The sequence below is a fragment of the Pundamilia nyererei genome, unplaced genomic scaffold (assembly GCF_000239375.1).
Source record: "Pundamilia nyererei isolate P.nyererei 1_Seehausen unplaced genomic scaffold, PunNye1.0 scaffold00473, whole genome shotgun sequence".
Lineage (NCBI taxonomy): Eukaryota > Metazoa > Chordata > Actinopteri > Cichliformes > Cichlidae > Pundamilia > Pundamilia nyererei.
Genome location: NW_005187874.1, coordinates 112,000 through 127,589, shown reverse-complemented (window position 1 = coordinate 127,589; position 15,590 = coordinate 112,000). Strand labels below are relative to the sequence as shown.

Genomic DNA, 15,590 nt, shown 5'->3' with positions numbered 1-15,590 from the left:
ATTTAAAATCCTGCTCCTCACATACAAAGTACTGAATAATGTCTGTCATGGCAGATGACCGCCCCTCCCTGAGCCGTGTTGTGCTGGGGATTACTTCCTTTTAAAAGGGTTTTTTCCTTCCCACTGTTGCCAAACTCTTGCTCATATGATGTCATGTGATCTCTGGGGCTCGTTCTCTATTATTATAAGGTCTTAACTTACAATATAAAGTGCATTGAAGCAATAGCTGCTGTGATTTGGTGTTACACAAATAAAATTCAATCAAGCTGAATTAAACTGAACAGAACTGAATTGACACTCTTGAGTCTTCCGGCTTTTTCTGCTTTTCAGGAGCTATTTTTCTTCTTCATTATCGTGACCACAGAGGATCTGAGTGGGTTGAACTCTTTGCCCTACTCTTCTCAGTCTCATTAATCAACAAGAACATGTTCGAACAGTGTTTTTCTTCATCCTGCTCCTCTTCTTCCTCCTCGTCTGCCACCTCTTGCTTGCAACTTCCTCCTCTGCCTCTCAGTCTGGGTCCACCAGCTCACCCCAAACTTTAAAAAGGCAACAAGTGTGAACATTTCTGTGTCACTGTGTGAAACTGAAAGAAAAGGCATCTGTGCTGACACTTCATCGCCCGTCAGCTGTGGTCACTGTTATGCATTACAGTGCAAAATGTCTGCTGTTTAAGGAGAGTGAGTGTAAAGTCCTGCAGAGGCTAAGGAGAGCTACAGACGACTGAGAGGAGGATGAGGTTTAAATTAGGATAAAACTAAATGAGACACAAAGCAAAGAGAGTCATTTAAAGTGGATCATGTGACACAGCATGTGGTTATATGATATTTAGGTGAAAATGAGCATCCAGGTGTTACCCAGCTGTCAGCCTATGAGGCTCCAGCTAATCGTGACCCTGGAACTGGAATCGTGGTTAAGAAAAGAAAACGGACGTTACAGTTGAAAATGATTAAAAATGCAAACTTTTGATTTGCAAAAACATACCAAGTGAATAGTTTTCAAATATAGTTTATGGAATATTATGAAAAAGTTGCTTCACCACACCGTCCACGGTGCCTTGTTGTGCTATTTAAAGATGAACTTAGATTCTTGTGGAGCTTTTTGACATGTAGCGTCCATCAGTCCATCCCAGCTGTCACAGGCAGAAGGCGAGCTACACCCTGCACAGCTCACCAGCTGAGCTAACAAGCACGTCTCTGCAGTGTGGGAGGGGAACAGGCCACACAGACACCACCAACCAAGACCTCCACGCTGTGAACTTATAGCTTCTATAGTTCCTCTAGACTTTCTGTAACGTGTTCTTTCTTACGTTTCATCTGTTTATGCTCTGATTGGTGGATCCGTGGCCAGGCTATGAACACACCTTAAAGATTCAAACACACCGAACAGTCAGTCGAAATTTGTGGACAGATTTCAGCATCAGCGTCTTGCTGCCTGCTTATATTCAGGACAGCTGTGATATTGTAAATGAGACTTCTTATCGAGACAAGATAAACCTTTATTAGTCCCACACGTGGGAAGTGGACATTTCAAAGTTGAGCGCAGCAAAGATGAAGAAAAACAATAGAATAAAATAATAAAATACTGACCAAGAATCCACCAATCAGAGCACAGAGATTAAAACACATGATGCCATAAACGAGTCTGTAGTTACTGTGTGTTTTATAAGTTTTGTGGAGTGATGGATGCAGAGTGTTTCGTGTGCGCAGCAGAGACACAAACACGCGGCTGACCGACGGAAACGATGTTTTTATGATTTCTTCTGACAGCCTGGAGTTGTTTTAACTCTGCTGTGACGTCTCCGTGACGATGGTTGTGATATAAAACCTGTGGAGCTACTTTCTGGTGATGCCTGGTGTTTGTGAGACTGCAGCAGTGCGCAGACTCGTGCCTCGAGGCTCTGCTTTTGTGCTTTAGTTGCACCGGAGCTCGGGTTGCCTCCGTCGGTCGACCGTGAGGTTGCAGCTGCAGTTGCTGCCGTCACGGCTCGCTGATTGGCTGCTCGCTCAGTTCCTCCTGAGGAAATCACTCCTTTTATAGTTAACGGAGTGCCGCGCGGTTGTTTTCCGGGTTCACACTCGCGCAGCATGTAGAGGAGGCGGACCGCCGGGAGACACCTGGACCACCGCGGACACACCGGAGCCCGGACGCACGGCATCGATCCGCAGCTATCGATCAGCTATCAGTGAAGGTGAGGAGGGCAGAGGGGGGCCGTGTTGTGGGGAGAGGGAGGGTGGTGGTGGATTTGCAGGGAGGAGGGGGGCGACCAGTGCTCTGGGTGGATCCTGGTCTCAGATCAGACATGTCAGGTCCTGCAATCCGCAGACTCCGAGAAAAACTCCGCAGGGTAAAAAAGTTCCTCTTCCTGCAGCCGCAGCGCCTCTGTCCGCGGATCACGGCTCAAATCCGCCTCAGCGCCAATCTGGAGCTCCGTGGCGCTCCGGGCGAAGCGGCGTGTGTGTGCCGCGGGGAACGAGCCGCTCGGTTACGCGTTTTTACGCAGACAGAGCCGGAGCCGCTGGCACGCGCTGCTTCCGGTCAGCCCGACTGTCGGGCGGCGCGAGGAGCTCTGTGATCACAGTTTGACGCAGCAGACGAAGCTCCTGAAGCGGGCTCACAGCTCTGAGACTCCCTGAAAGAGGAGCAGAGTCTCTGAAAGTGCGGAGGAGAAAGGAGAAGCGCGCACTGATGAGTGAAACTGTCAGCATCATCATGGCCGACTCCGTGTTTACTGCACAGCAGCTCCGTGTCAGCTGCACATCACTGTTTATGGATCCTGATGGAATCCAGTTAAACTCTTACTGTTTAAAGCTGTGTTTGAGCTTCATTTATCAAACACGGGCGTAAAACCCGACAACCATCAAACAGCAGACACGTTCAATCCACTGATCTTCACCAAAACACCAGCTGCAGATTATGAAACGATATAAACTCTCTTATCTGTGTAAAGTGTCCCAGCTGATGAGCTTCAACTTATGTTCTCCTAAATTTACTAACCTGCTAGTTTAACTCGCACCTCTAAAAGTGAGTTTAAGTCAGTTTTTGAGGCAGCGAGTTTATTTTATTAGAAAATGTCCTGAAATAAAGTTTAATAAACTGCTTTAAACTTAAAATACACAAACGTTTGAGGTTTACTTGTATTCAGTGTTTGAGTTTCTTTGTCAGCTGTAAAAACGAAAGTCATATTAACTGATACTATATTAAGCAGATGTAACTTTCGACCCTTAAGTACTTAAGTAAATATAAGTAACTATGACTCAACGACGCTGACATTACTGATGTTTTAAGTGAAGCCAACTTCTCAGCGTTTGGTTTTAGGTGATGTGAAGTGCATTAGTTGATACCAGTGTCTAATATTTAGACATGATTTGTATGACTTGTCGTGCCTCTGCGGTCCAGCGGTTAACACCTTCACCTCACGGACTGATGTCCCGCTCGATCCTGGGAGGAGACACAAACTCGGCCTTTATTTAGTGTAAAGTCTTTAACTCAGAGCTCTTTAGCCGTTGTTCTCTACATTGAGTCGACGTAACTCACAGGTTGGCACATTTTGACCTAGAGTAGTCTGAAGCCGAGCTCTTTTATTTTGGGATATCTTTTAACGTCACTTCAGTTCTGCACACTGAATAAACCAGCTGGTGTAACTCGGCTGCTTTAAGCGGGTAAGATGATGTTTTCTGAGTCGTTTTAAATGAAGCCATCTCACAGTGAATGTTGGATCAAATCTCCAGCAGGGAGGAACATCTCATGCAGCAAACAGAAACAACTACATTTTTAACCAGAACAATCTGGTTTATGTGCACATCAGCAGAGTTTGGAGGAAGTTCGAGCTGTTTCACTTAAGTATAATTAGAATCACCACCAAGCAAAAATAAGTTGGTGCACAGCGACGCTGAACCTCAGATGCGTTTTATTGCAAATGCTTCGACATTTGAGTCGTCGTCATTTCGTTCTCTTCTGCCTGAATATTTCTGCTCTCCTGTGTTTCATGTCAGCTGAGAGTCACCGACAGGTGATCGCAGCTCGGTGTGGCTGCTGCACGGACTGATGGTGGCAGAGCTTCGTGCTGGCAAACAGTAACTGACAGAGAAATGCAGGCAGTGATGTACTCGAGTACAGTGGTACTATCAGCACAGTGTAAATTAGTCGTGAAGCTTTCAGGAGAAAAACATTTTCTCAGTTTAGCTCGTTGAATGTCAGGATTTAAGGGTTTGATGCTTTTCTCTGATGGTAAATGTGTAAAATCTGTAAAAGAGTGTTTTTGGTACCTCAGGCCAAACCAGAGCCTCAGACTGTCCTCACATCAGCACAAACAGCCTCTGTGCCTCCATCCTTGTATAACTCCTCCATCCTCTAACATCCAGCAGTCTCGCTGTTTGTGGTTCACATCCACATGCTCTGAAAAGGTTTCTCTCAGAGTTTGAGCTGTTTTGGCCCCGTGTTAGCTTTATTCACCTGCTCCAAACAGACTTGGAGCCTGAAACCTGTGCAGGATTACCAAAGTCTACATCAGGGTCAAGCTGCTAATTTTGTGAAGCGTGTCAGTTTGGAACGTCTTAATGTCAAGTTTTGTTTCCGTTGACTGGTTCTTCTGTGCCACGTGCCGCAATTCCTCTAACGTCCACTGGAGGCTCCAGCAGTGAGACTCTCATGTTAAAACTTTTCCGCCTGATACCAAAACTTAGCTTCACCTCAGCTGACCCGAGTTCCTGAACTTCACCTCTGGACTGTGTTTGTGTTGTGGGAGGCTTTAGTGAGATTATCTGACCACTAATGTAACTGCAGTGAGGTTAATGCACTGAGAGAATACCAAGTCTGAGCTTCGGTGTTGCTGAGTGTAGGATCTTAATCAGATTTGGTTGGATGCAACACTCAGAACGCCGCCCTCCATCTTTTATATACAGTACTTGCAGTAGGCACGCCCTGTCCAGCTTGTTTGGGCGGCGACTCGTCTGCGCTGGTGGTTGGTTGAAAGAAAGTGATGTTTCCCCCACATCACAGGCTCAGTTTCCTGCTCTGAGTCTGAAGTAAAGACCTGGCGGGGAAAATGAAGCGCACACTCATTTCTAACGAATCTGCTTCAAACTGTCGGGATGAACGGTTCCTCATAAAGAATTTTCTGCAAACCACATGTTCCTTAAAACAACATCACATTTCAGCGGGTTAGTTATTAATGGAGGGGAAGATTTGTTAATTTTAGCTCAGCTGCTTCAAACACCCACTTAGCTCCCAACTGACCAAACACCAAACAGAAAACTCCGTTGTTAGCACTTTAAAGAAGTAAAACAGGACGTCTGACTGGTTTTTATATTCAACTTAATCACTGATACCCGCCGCAGTTCATTCAGCATAAGAGGAACTTTAGTTTGACACCAAGCAGAGAGAAGCAGCTTCACACTCTGACATCTCATTTATTTCTGCACAGCACGACACATGATCGAGGATATCTTTACAGCTTGTGAATATTCTCAGAGATTAACAGAGCAGCAGACTCAGATTAAGGATAAATAAAGAAAAGACTTTTATAAATGCATCACGTGTATTATTCTGGTCTATCTGTCAGCAGATCAGTACATTTACCAGCTGGGACTCTGCAGAAAGACTTCAGTGAGAATGTGACGTTTAGCACATCAGTGTGTGAGGTTTTTCTCCTGTGTCGGCTGCTTTGTGCTCCGTCACACTTGTAGCTCAGGAGACGGCTTCAAAGGTGTTATAATAAGAGGTGATTGCAGAGAAAGTTTGCAAGAATGTGCTGAAATGAACTTGAACTTTGCACACGGGCAGGCTTTAAGCGACTGAAGCTGTGCCGTAGATAAAGAGGAAATCGCCAAGGATTAGAGGAGCAGTTCACGTAAATGCTCAGAGTTTCATGTGAGCGCTGTGGAAACTTCCTCTGCAGCTAAATGTGAGCTTGATGAAACATTAAGAGGTTTTCTGTCGTTGTCAGAAGAAGACGAACTCAGAATAGATGTTTTGGTTTGGGTATCTGTTATCGGTGCAGCTTGGACTTCTTATTTTCACCCAGTGTCTTTCTTACCTGACCCGAGCTGCTCGGTCTGCGTTACTTCCTCTGTTTTTAAATTTAGGCCAAACTTTCAGAGACTTCATCACTTCCTCTTTTGACTGTTTTCAACAAGCAGGCGCTGCTTCCAGTTCAGCTTGCAGCCCGCAAACGCAACGCAAGCAAACGTTTTCTTTCAGTTTGAATTGGTTTGCAGCTGAAACTTAAAGTCTGACAGAAAGCTTCAGTTTCCTCTGCAGCAGATTTCACACAAACGCACCGTTTCTCCAGTAAAACCCACTCTGTGTCACTCACTGTCCGTTTGTTGTGTTTCCTCTGAGGTAGAATTTAAGTTCCACTTCCACCTAATGGAGACATGCACTCACCAGACACTTTATTAGGAACAGCAGTGAAATCATGCAGCAGCTCTGCAGATACTCAAACTAAAAACTCCAGCAGCCTGTGAGGCTGTCGCTCCTGGACAAGAACATCAGATGTCGTTCATCTGAACAGAGAACCAAAACCTGCAGCTTGTTTCACATGTGGTGTGACATCAGCAGCAGTAAATCTGAATGCTCAGCATGAATGCTGCCTGTCAGCTGGGCCTGTCAGACATGTGAGACGGTTAAAAACACTGAAATTACAGAAAATGTGTCCCAGAGTCTCTGACTGATGTATAGTGAACAAAGTGACGTCCTCCTTTTTAAACAGCAGCAGTGGAGTAAAAACTGATTTCACTCCACGTTAGCTTGTGTCTCAGTGAGAGACTGTAAATAAAAGATGGATGTGGCCGGCGTTACACATTGTTGGTTGGAGTTCACATTTTGAAGCCTTAGCGGTGATGTTTTGTCTGCTGCTGTGGTTTTAATGAAGCCCCGAGTATCCATATTTGGACGAGAGGGTCAAGCTAAGGTGAACTAGCTTAGTTAGCAGGCTGCATCCATAGACTGCACGTGTGCATCGCACAGATACCTGCTGATTACTGTTAATGTCATGGACTCTGAAATCAGTCAATCACAGTGGGCATGGGCATCTTTTATATACAGTTTATGGCTGACCTTGTGTCTCTTTAAGTAATCCAGACTGACTCTCAGCCCAACCAATCATAGCAGATGGCCCCGCCCCTCCCTGAGCCTGGTTCTGCCGGAGGTTTCTTCCTGTTAAAAGGGAGTTTTTCCTTCCCACTGTCGCCAAAGTGCTGCTCATAGGGGGTCATATGATTGTTGGGTTTTTCTCTGTAGTTATTATTGTAGGGTCTAGCTTACAGTATAAAGCTCCTTGATGCGACTGTTGTTGTGATTTGGTATTTGTATAAATACAGCTGAATTGAACTGAGGTCGGGCCATGTGTTCTTCTTCTTCTGGATAAAGATCGTTGTTCCGGACTCAGACTTCAGTCCTGGTGGACTCAAACATCCAGGGTGATCTTTTGCTGAATGTTTGCATCGATGCTAATCTTCATAGCTGCTCCTTTTAGCACAGACCTGTTAGCATCCACCAGGTTTAGGTTTATGGCTACGTTCACATTCACCCCTCCATACTACCAAGTGGGAATCTGACATCAGAGGCCAAAGTGTCTGTTTGACTCTTCATCTGAAGAATAACCAGCTCTATTTTCTTGGTTTAGGGTTAGCATGTGGCTAAAATTCTAGCTAACCCCAACCTGAAGTGGTTCACCAGTTTCCTGGTGAACGTGAAGAGGTTTAATTACATTTCTTTATTTAACCGTCTTTTTGTTCGGCCATGTTTTCCTCTGTGACTCGTCTCTGTCTGCTGAACATCAGTGTTTAATGTGTGAGGCTGAATTTTCACTGTGAAATCAGTGTTTTCACCTCTGTTACAGTGAGTGTGCGCACAGTGAGTGGTTTCGATTGTGCGAACACATCGTGTCTTCATTCTGACCGTGAAACGTGTGTATCCTGTTCTGTCTTCTTATTCAGTGCTGCATGTAAAGGCTGCGGCTGTAGCAGCATCCAGCTGATAGCTCTGATAACAGGTGAAGATGCACCCACTGCTCTCTGCCGGTGTTTCTTCCAAGCAATTAAAAGTCTCACTACATCTAAGAGACGTGAAGAAATCCTGATCTCACACTGTTAAATCTGTGCTCACATTCTGTGTTTGGTGTTGATCTGGTGACTCAGGCAGCTCTGATCCATTTAAAGGGTCAGTTCTCAGACGCCGGGAGGATTTCTGTTTATGTTTCCAGGTAAAGCCGCTGAACAGTGCTTAAGTTTTCTACTTACCCCACACTGGAGGTTTCATAAGCTCTGACAGATATTGTGGAACACCCCATAAATTACAAAACTGTGAAATAAAGCCAAGCTGGTAGGGACACGCTGCACCAGAACTCCAGCAGTTTCATAATGGAAGCTCTGATTCATCCCAGATTGGGTGTGACAGAGTTCGGAGGGCTCCTCTCCGAGTCTGAGAGACAGAACGTGAAACTCGACGCACTGAGGAAACGCAGGCCTGCAAACACAGAAAAACCACAGGTGGAAATGTGAAACATGAACCAATATCCTGGCTTGGATCAGGTATCGTCAGTGTTTCACGTTAAAGGGTGTAGGACTCTTAAACTTACTTTTGAAGCACAGCATCCAGTAGCTTTGATCTCTTCTTCTTCTTTTGCCACCAAATGGGAAATGAAGCTAAAGATCTTACCAGCATGTTACAGACTGAGCTGTGCGCTGGTTTGAAAAGAATCTCAGTGATGCATCGATACCTGTGTCGTTGTGTTTGAATGTTTCATAATGCTGCAGCACGGCTGCATCTCTGTGAATCGCACGTGTGCAGCTCCGAATCTGTTCGCTGACGCCGTGATTGTTTTTACAGCATGGGGAACCTGATCAAGGTATTAACCAGAGACATCGACAACAACGGTGGAAACTTCTTCCTGGACTTTGAGAGTGAGACACACACACACACACACACACACACACACACACACAGACCTGTGTTCACGTCCGGCTGTTCAGACCTTTTCTTTAAGCTCACCTTTCACTTAGTAAACAGTAAATACAGAAAGTCTTTGTCAACATGAAGCTTTCGAGTTTCTTTATGTCACCGGGTGGGTGGGTGGGTGGGTGTGGGTGTGGGGGGGCTTCAGTGAAAGGATTCAGACTGTGTAGAAAAGCTCAGTGATTTGTGTGACTGTGTTTCAGAATCAAAGCTCGTTGTTGCTGATGCAGCGTGTCACTGCCCCGTCTGGGTTTGTGGTCACCAACATTAACAACGTGCTGCTTTTTGTTTTCAGGCCAAAGTTCAACAAAAATGTTCCTATTAAATATTTTTACACATAAAAAATCTTATTAACGAGTTCTTGTTAACGGGTTGGGTTAGTAAACGGGTTAAACGCCACAGTCTGACGCACATGTGCAGATCTGTGACGTCAGGAAACATTCAAATAAGCTGTCCACCTGAGACAGTTCGACCTTTGACCCTGATCTTGTGTTTCAGACGCTCAGCCCTCACAGTCGGAGACGGACGTGTGGGAGAAGGTGAACCAGGTACTGACGGAGGCTCAGGTCATCCTGGAGGACCTGCAGTCGTACAAAGGGGCAGGAGAGGAGATACGACAGGTGAGACTGAGCACACAGACGAAGACATGCGTGTGCGCGGGGCGTTATGATTACAGCGCCGTGCGTGAGAGTGATGTCACAGGAAATGGCGTCAGTGTTCTTCCTGTTATCGTGCAGGAAAAAAGATTTCTCACTTCCAGCAGTGAGAAGAAACGTGATGCAAAAGCATATCAGGTGAAAGAGCGAGAGCTCGGAGCACACAGGCATCAAAACCTCTTTTTAGATTTGGTGTGATTTCCACTTCCTGTGGATATCGCCGTGATCTCACATGCATCCAAAATAATCTGCGTGCAGATTCCCTGAAGCGTTTACGGCTTCGCCGCCGGCCTGTACGGGTCGCTCTTCGATCGCTCCGGTTCCTCACGCCACCGTGGACACGCCAGCTTTTTGTTTCTCGTCACCGAAACTTCAACAGAGGAGGAAAAACAAACTCGGGCTGCAGTCTGGGTTTGAGATTTTTATCAGATCCAGTCTTCCATGAACAAAGTTCCAAAATAAAAGTTGCTGATGTCGGGACGTAAACGCACCGTCTGCTGGAGCTCTTTGACTTTCCAGCAGGAAAAAGATCGTGAACAGTCTTAGTTTGGTATTTTCATCCTTGATAGTCGACTGTTTACAGGGTGGATGCAGTGACGAGTCACAGAGGTCGATAAATGCAGATCTGTGTAAAGATGTTTCAGTGTGAGGAGGATCAATAAAAGCAAACTTTGATGATGGCAGACGCAGATCTGCCCGAGAATCTGTGATATTTGAATTATGAGAATATAAGTTATAAATATGATGGTTATGAGGAAGATGAGGTCTCTACTCTGAGTTCTACTTTCCTCTGATAAAGCAGATTGATCTGTACAGGTCACATGATGAAAGCGACCACAAACATCAACGTAATTCGATCCGATTCAGGAAACAGTCATAAACAAAGCAATGAGAAGACGCCACTTCAGGAGGTTCAGTTTTTATTGTTTACATCTTTGTAAAACCGTCTGTAGTATGAGAGTGAAAGTTTAAAAAGTAAAAGGAATGAAAACCACACAAAGGAAGCAGCGGAGTAATTTCAGGTAATGATTAAGAAAAATGTTTCTGCGTTCATGAGCCAGACTGTGCTGTCAGCGATCCGAGAGAAAACAGGAACAAATGTTTCAGTGCGAGCGTGCTTTTCACTCGCTGAGCCGTAAATGTAAACGCCGTCAGCAGGAAGTGGCGAGAGCCGTCCACCAGAGGGCGATCACTGCAGCAAACAGCCGCTCCCTGTCAAACAGTGACACAGGAAGCAGCTGATTGGGTCACAGCCAACGTGAAAAAGCAGAGAAACGTGCAGGAAAGAACAATAACAACAGTGTGTGTGTGTGTGTGTGTGTGCGTGTGCAGGCGATCCAGAATCCCAGTGTGGAGGGCGTGCAGGAGAAGGCCTGGTCTGCTGTCGTTCCTCTGGTTATAAAACTCAAAACCTTCTATGAGTTCTCCCAGAAGCTCGGTAAGAACCACAGACGGCTGCTTCAGCTTCAGCACGTTTGAATATTACAAACAAAACAAACTAATAATGTTCAAAAGGAGCAGGAAGAAGCATAACCTTCTTTAATAACCTTTTTCTGTTTGTGCTGCTCCTCTGTATGTATTTGGTTTCATAACCTCACACACACTCACGCACAGATGCAGAAACGTTTCAGGGATGTTAGCAGCTAACGTTCACACTGAGCTCAGGTTACTGTTCGGCCTGATCAAAGAGGTGCTTTCCCCACAGAGACCAGCCTGCAGTGTCTCCTGGACGTCCTCACCAGCTCCAGCTCCACTCCCACTCAGCACCTGGAGCAGAAGCAGGCTCTGGCCCGGCAGTTCGCCCACATCCTGCACTTCACGCTACGCTTCGATGAGCTCAAGGTCCGCTCCCCCTCCTCCTCCTCTGCTCTTCGTCTCTGTTATTCACTGCTCATCCTCCTCTTCATGTTCTTCATCTCCTTTTCTGATTGCTCCAGATGACCAACCCCGCCATCCAGAATGACTTTAGCTACTACCGTCGCACCATCAGCCGCATGCGAATCAACAACCTGTCTGTAAGCAAACATCTCCAAAATGCATCTGAAAATCTAAAATATGTTGCAATGATTGAACGAGAATAAAAAACCACATGAATGCTGTAAAATGACGGCCTGTATATAAAAGATGGCTGCAGCCCAGGCTGTAAATGTCTCAGAGAACAGAAGCTTCACCTCACAGGTCTCTGCAAACTTACAAATCTCACTTCTACATTGATTTAAATTCACTTTATAAACTTACAAACTGCCACTTTTTCAGTCTGAAGCAGGCAGTGACGTCAACAACGAGCTGGCCAATCGGATGTCTCTGTTTTACGCCAGCGCCACGCCGATGCTGAAGACGCTAAGCGACGCCACGTCGAAGTTTGTCTCAGATGTAAGTTCCTGCACCCTTTCACTTCTGATTCAGGGTTTCTATGTCTTCACTGCTGGAGGTTGTTTTACATCCTTCAGTACCGCCCTGAAATGTTACCTGAGGGAACTTTTCTTTACTTCCTGTCTGAGTCTCCTGTTCCTGGATGCTCACATTACACATGATCTCAGTCTCTAATAATGAGGTCTGTGTACGAGCTGCAAACTGCTCCCAACACAGTTCATCTGCATGATGTCATATGGCGAGAGTGCATACTGAGGCCTCCACCCACCTACAACAGTTCAAACAGCCGGCCAATCAGGTGAAAGCTGGCTTAAAGGCTGAGCTAAAACAGAAGAATAAAGCTGCAGAGGCTCAGTATGAGATTCAGTCTGTGTACTTCGGGACTTTTCTATTTGCAGTTTTTTTAATACACAGAACTGTATGCTGGTTTTTATTTTATAACCCACCAGCAGAGGGCAGCCTCAGCACCGACTGTGAAAACACAGTTTGATAAACTGATTCTGATTTTTGTCGCTCAGCATCCGGAGGTGCCGATCGAAAACACGACAGACTGCCTGAGCACGATGGCCAGCGTGTGTAAAGTGATGCTGGACACACCGTAAGTCCTGACGTGTCCCTGAACACACCACGATCACCGTTTCTCTGTCATGAAGCAGATTCATGACTGTGTGTGTTTGTGCGCAGGGAGTATCGCAGTCGCTTTGCGAGCGAGGAGACCGTGTTATTCTGCCTCCGCGTGATGGTTGGCGTCATCATCCTGTACGACCACGTTCACCCAGCTGGAGCCTTCGTTAAGACCTCCAATATAGATGTAAGTTAGCACACATAACTTTTTAAAATTTTACAATTAACCCTGCACACTTCTGCAATGATCTCCTCACAGTTTAAGAAAATCACCCCCGTTGTCGTTTCCCACGAATCTGCTGAGCATGACACCTCAGCCTGTGTCTGCAGGGATCAATCAACTTTTGGTTTTTGGTGCTTTTCAGATGAAAGGGTGCATCCGAGTGCTGAAGGAGCAGCCGCCCAGCAGCGTGGAGGGTTTACTGAACGCTCTCAGGTGTGTACTCGCCGCACAAACACATCAAAACCACCAGCACAGCCAAACAGGCTTTAAACGAGCTCCACCCTTTCACCCCTGCAGGTACACGACCAAACATCTGAACGATGAGACTACCTCCAAGCAGATCAAAAACATGCTGCAGCAAAATTAACCCGACATGAAACTGGAAGGCTGCAGGGAGGTCACAGTGTTTGGTCCGAATTTCAAAAGAACTACTGAACAAACCTTTATCTAATATTTCTGTGATTATTGTTTTAAACTGTCATTTTGAAAAAAAGCTGTTTTTGTTGTTAAGAAATTTTTTTAAAAAAAGGGAAAAAAGGACATAAACCAAGAACAATTGGTTAAATATGAACTCGACTCGCATTCACGTCATGTGTGGTTTACAGGCCACCTGGTGGGCATTAGCAGTAGTACAGCTGACTTAATGTCTTAAATCTCTTTTGCTGGTTAGTGCAAATTTACAGAAAGTCACACATGCAGAAAACATATCGGCGCCCTCTGGTGGAGGTGTTTGTTCCAGCCTAAAAGCATCCTGATGATGATGTCGCATCCACACCTCTGTCATTAGCAAAGTTTACAAAGAAGCTAGGAAAGTAAGAAAAGCCAGAGAACAGTGTCACTCTGGCCTTTTAGACTTCACGTTGTAAATGCAGGAAACAGAAGTAAACAGGAAAGTTCACCAGTGGCGATGATGATGATGATGGACAGCCATGTGGGTAAAATTTCAGACGCATGGAAAGCCTGGAGGTCTGCCTGCAGCTGATTGGGTCTCATTCATAAAACAGAAACAATCAAAAGTGAGGTCGCAGCAGTTTGATGTCAGAGGGCTTAAAAAAGTCGACCACACGACTAAAATCTCCAAACCTGCGGAGCGAGCGCTCAGCAGGTCGTCTGTAACGCTCAGTGACGTGAATGCGGCTCGGTCGCCTTAAAAGCAGCACAGATCAGTCAGCATCCATCTGTTTAAGTGTTTTGGTGGTTCAATCACCACTTTGGCCTCTTTTCCATCACAATTTTTTTAAGAACCCAAGACAGCTTTTATCTGATCGAACTCCTCGGCTGTCGTTCCTCAAAGAAAAAAAACCCCTCTGTGGTTATTTTGAGGATCTATTTTCTCCACCAGTCCTCTCACACCAGCGGAACAAGATCCAAACATTATGGAAACCATCTGAAACTCCTGGAGAGGCAGATTTTATTGTCCTCTTCTGAGGATGTTTTTCCCCCTCACATTTATAAAATGAGCATTAGTATGTTTTTAGGGTCTTGAACCGCTGCTGCTGTTGTTTCCAAAATGTTTATCAAACAAAACCAACAGGCAGGAAAACCAACCCGTCACCACGGCCGTGTGTGGAGTCCTGCTCTGCACAACTCACACTTTTATTTTTTAACTTTAATGAAATGTAGTTTGTTGATGTCTGCAGTGAGGTGAGGTCAGCGGTGCAAAACGTCACAGCCAAAACTGGTTTAGCCATCTCAAACATTACAGAAGAGTTTCATCGAGCTGAGATGTTTCAGCCTTTTCAGTGTTCTCGTTTTCTTGTTTTATGACTGTGCTGAGTTGTTCTAATTATTTGATGGTACGTTGAAGTTTCTTTGGTGGAAAAGCTTTAATTCCTCATTTGGTCCCCTGGTTTAACCAAACACACCGTTTCAAATAGTTCTCTGTGGTTTCATGTATGTTCTTTACACTCGGCTCAATTTATTTTTCATTTGTTAAGCTTAGACTGAAACATTGTTGAGGTTTGAAATCCTCTAACACAAAACTGTCGGGGGGAGGGGAGGGGCTGAGAGCGGGTATCGGCCAACCAAAGAACCACTGTGATGATGATGATGAGGAGGATGAGGTACGAGGGAAACCGAGGAGGACTTTACTTTGGGCCGGCTGACTGGAAACTTTGAGCTTCTTGTTTTGCTTTGTATGTTAGCGCTGCCGTTTCAGGGACTGTATGGCATTAAGTGTTTGAAATGATGTCTGTGTTGGCAAAATAAACTTTTTACATTTTTAAGAATGATGCGTCTGTCTCTCACGTCATCATCAAGTCCTGAGTGGGAGCGTCCACACAGCAGTTAACTAATCAAAGGTTTCAGCGTCACTCATCAGACCACAGGGGGGCGCACTAAGCAGCAGGTTTGACCTTTGTGTTCGCTGGATGACGACGTCCTTCTAAAGTCGGGACCAATGACTGTATAAAAGATGGATGACGCGACACCGCCTCCTCCCATTGTGCAAAAATGAAGCCAAAAGCTCGTGTCCAAATTCATGGGCTGCGTCCTCCTGAGGACGCATTTGTAGACCGATTACGTCACAGCGACGCGCCGAAGGCTGTCCAAATTCGTGGACTCCTCCAAATGCAGCCGACACATGCGTCCTCCTTTTCCCCAAATTTGAAGGATGGGTCGGGTGTGTCCTTCGCGGCCCACCATATCCCAGAATTCATAGCGCGGCCCAGCCAAACTCCAGTTTCCAACAATGGCGGCCGCTACTAAGTTTTAAAATTACTCTTATTAATCTTTCTGGGTCACAAAATAAACTTTTA

General features: G+C 45.6%; 1 protein-coding gene across 1 annotated transcript; it reads left to right on the top strand.

Annotated features, from left to right (window-relative positions):
• The first annotated feature begins 1,844 nt into the window (after positions 1-1,844).
• LOC102211663 (protein FAM49B-like) lies at positions 1,845-15,062 on the top strand. The gene is made up of 11 exons (XM_005753867.1): positions 1,845-2,191; positions 8,833-8,906; positions 9,457-9,578; positions 10,947-11,052; positions 11,320-11,456; positions 11,552-11,629; positions 11,871-11,987; positions 12,506-12,585; positions 12,672-12,798; positions 12,977-13,047; positions 13,132-15,062. The coding sequence occupies exons 2-11, from the start codon at positions 8,834-8,836 to the stop codon at positions 13,199-13,201; spliced, it is 981 nt and encodes a 326-aa protein (XP_005753924.1). The 5' UTR covers positions 1,845-2,191; position 8,833; the 3' UTR covers positions 13,202-15,062.
• Positions 15,063-15,590: the final 528 nt, after the last annotated feature.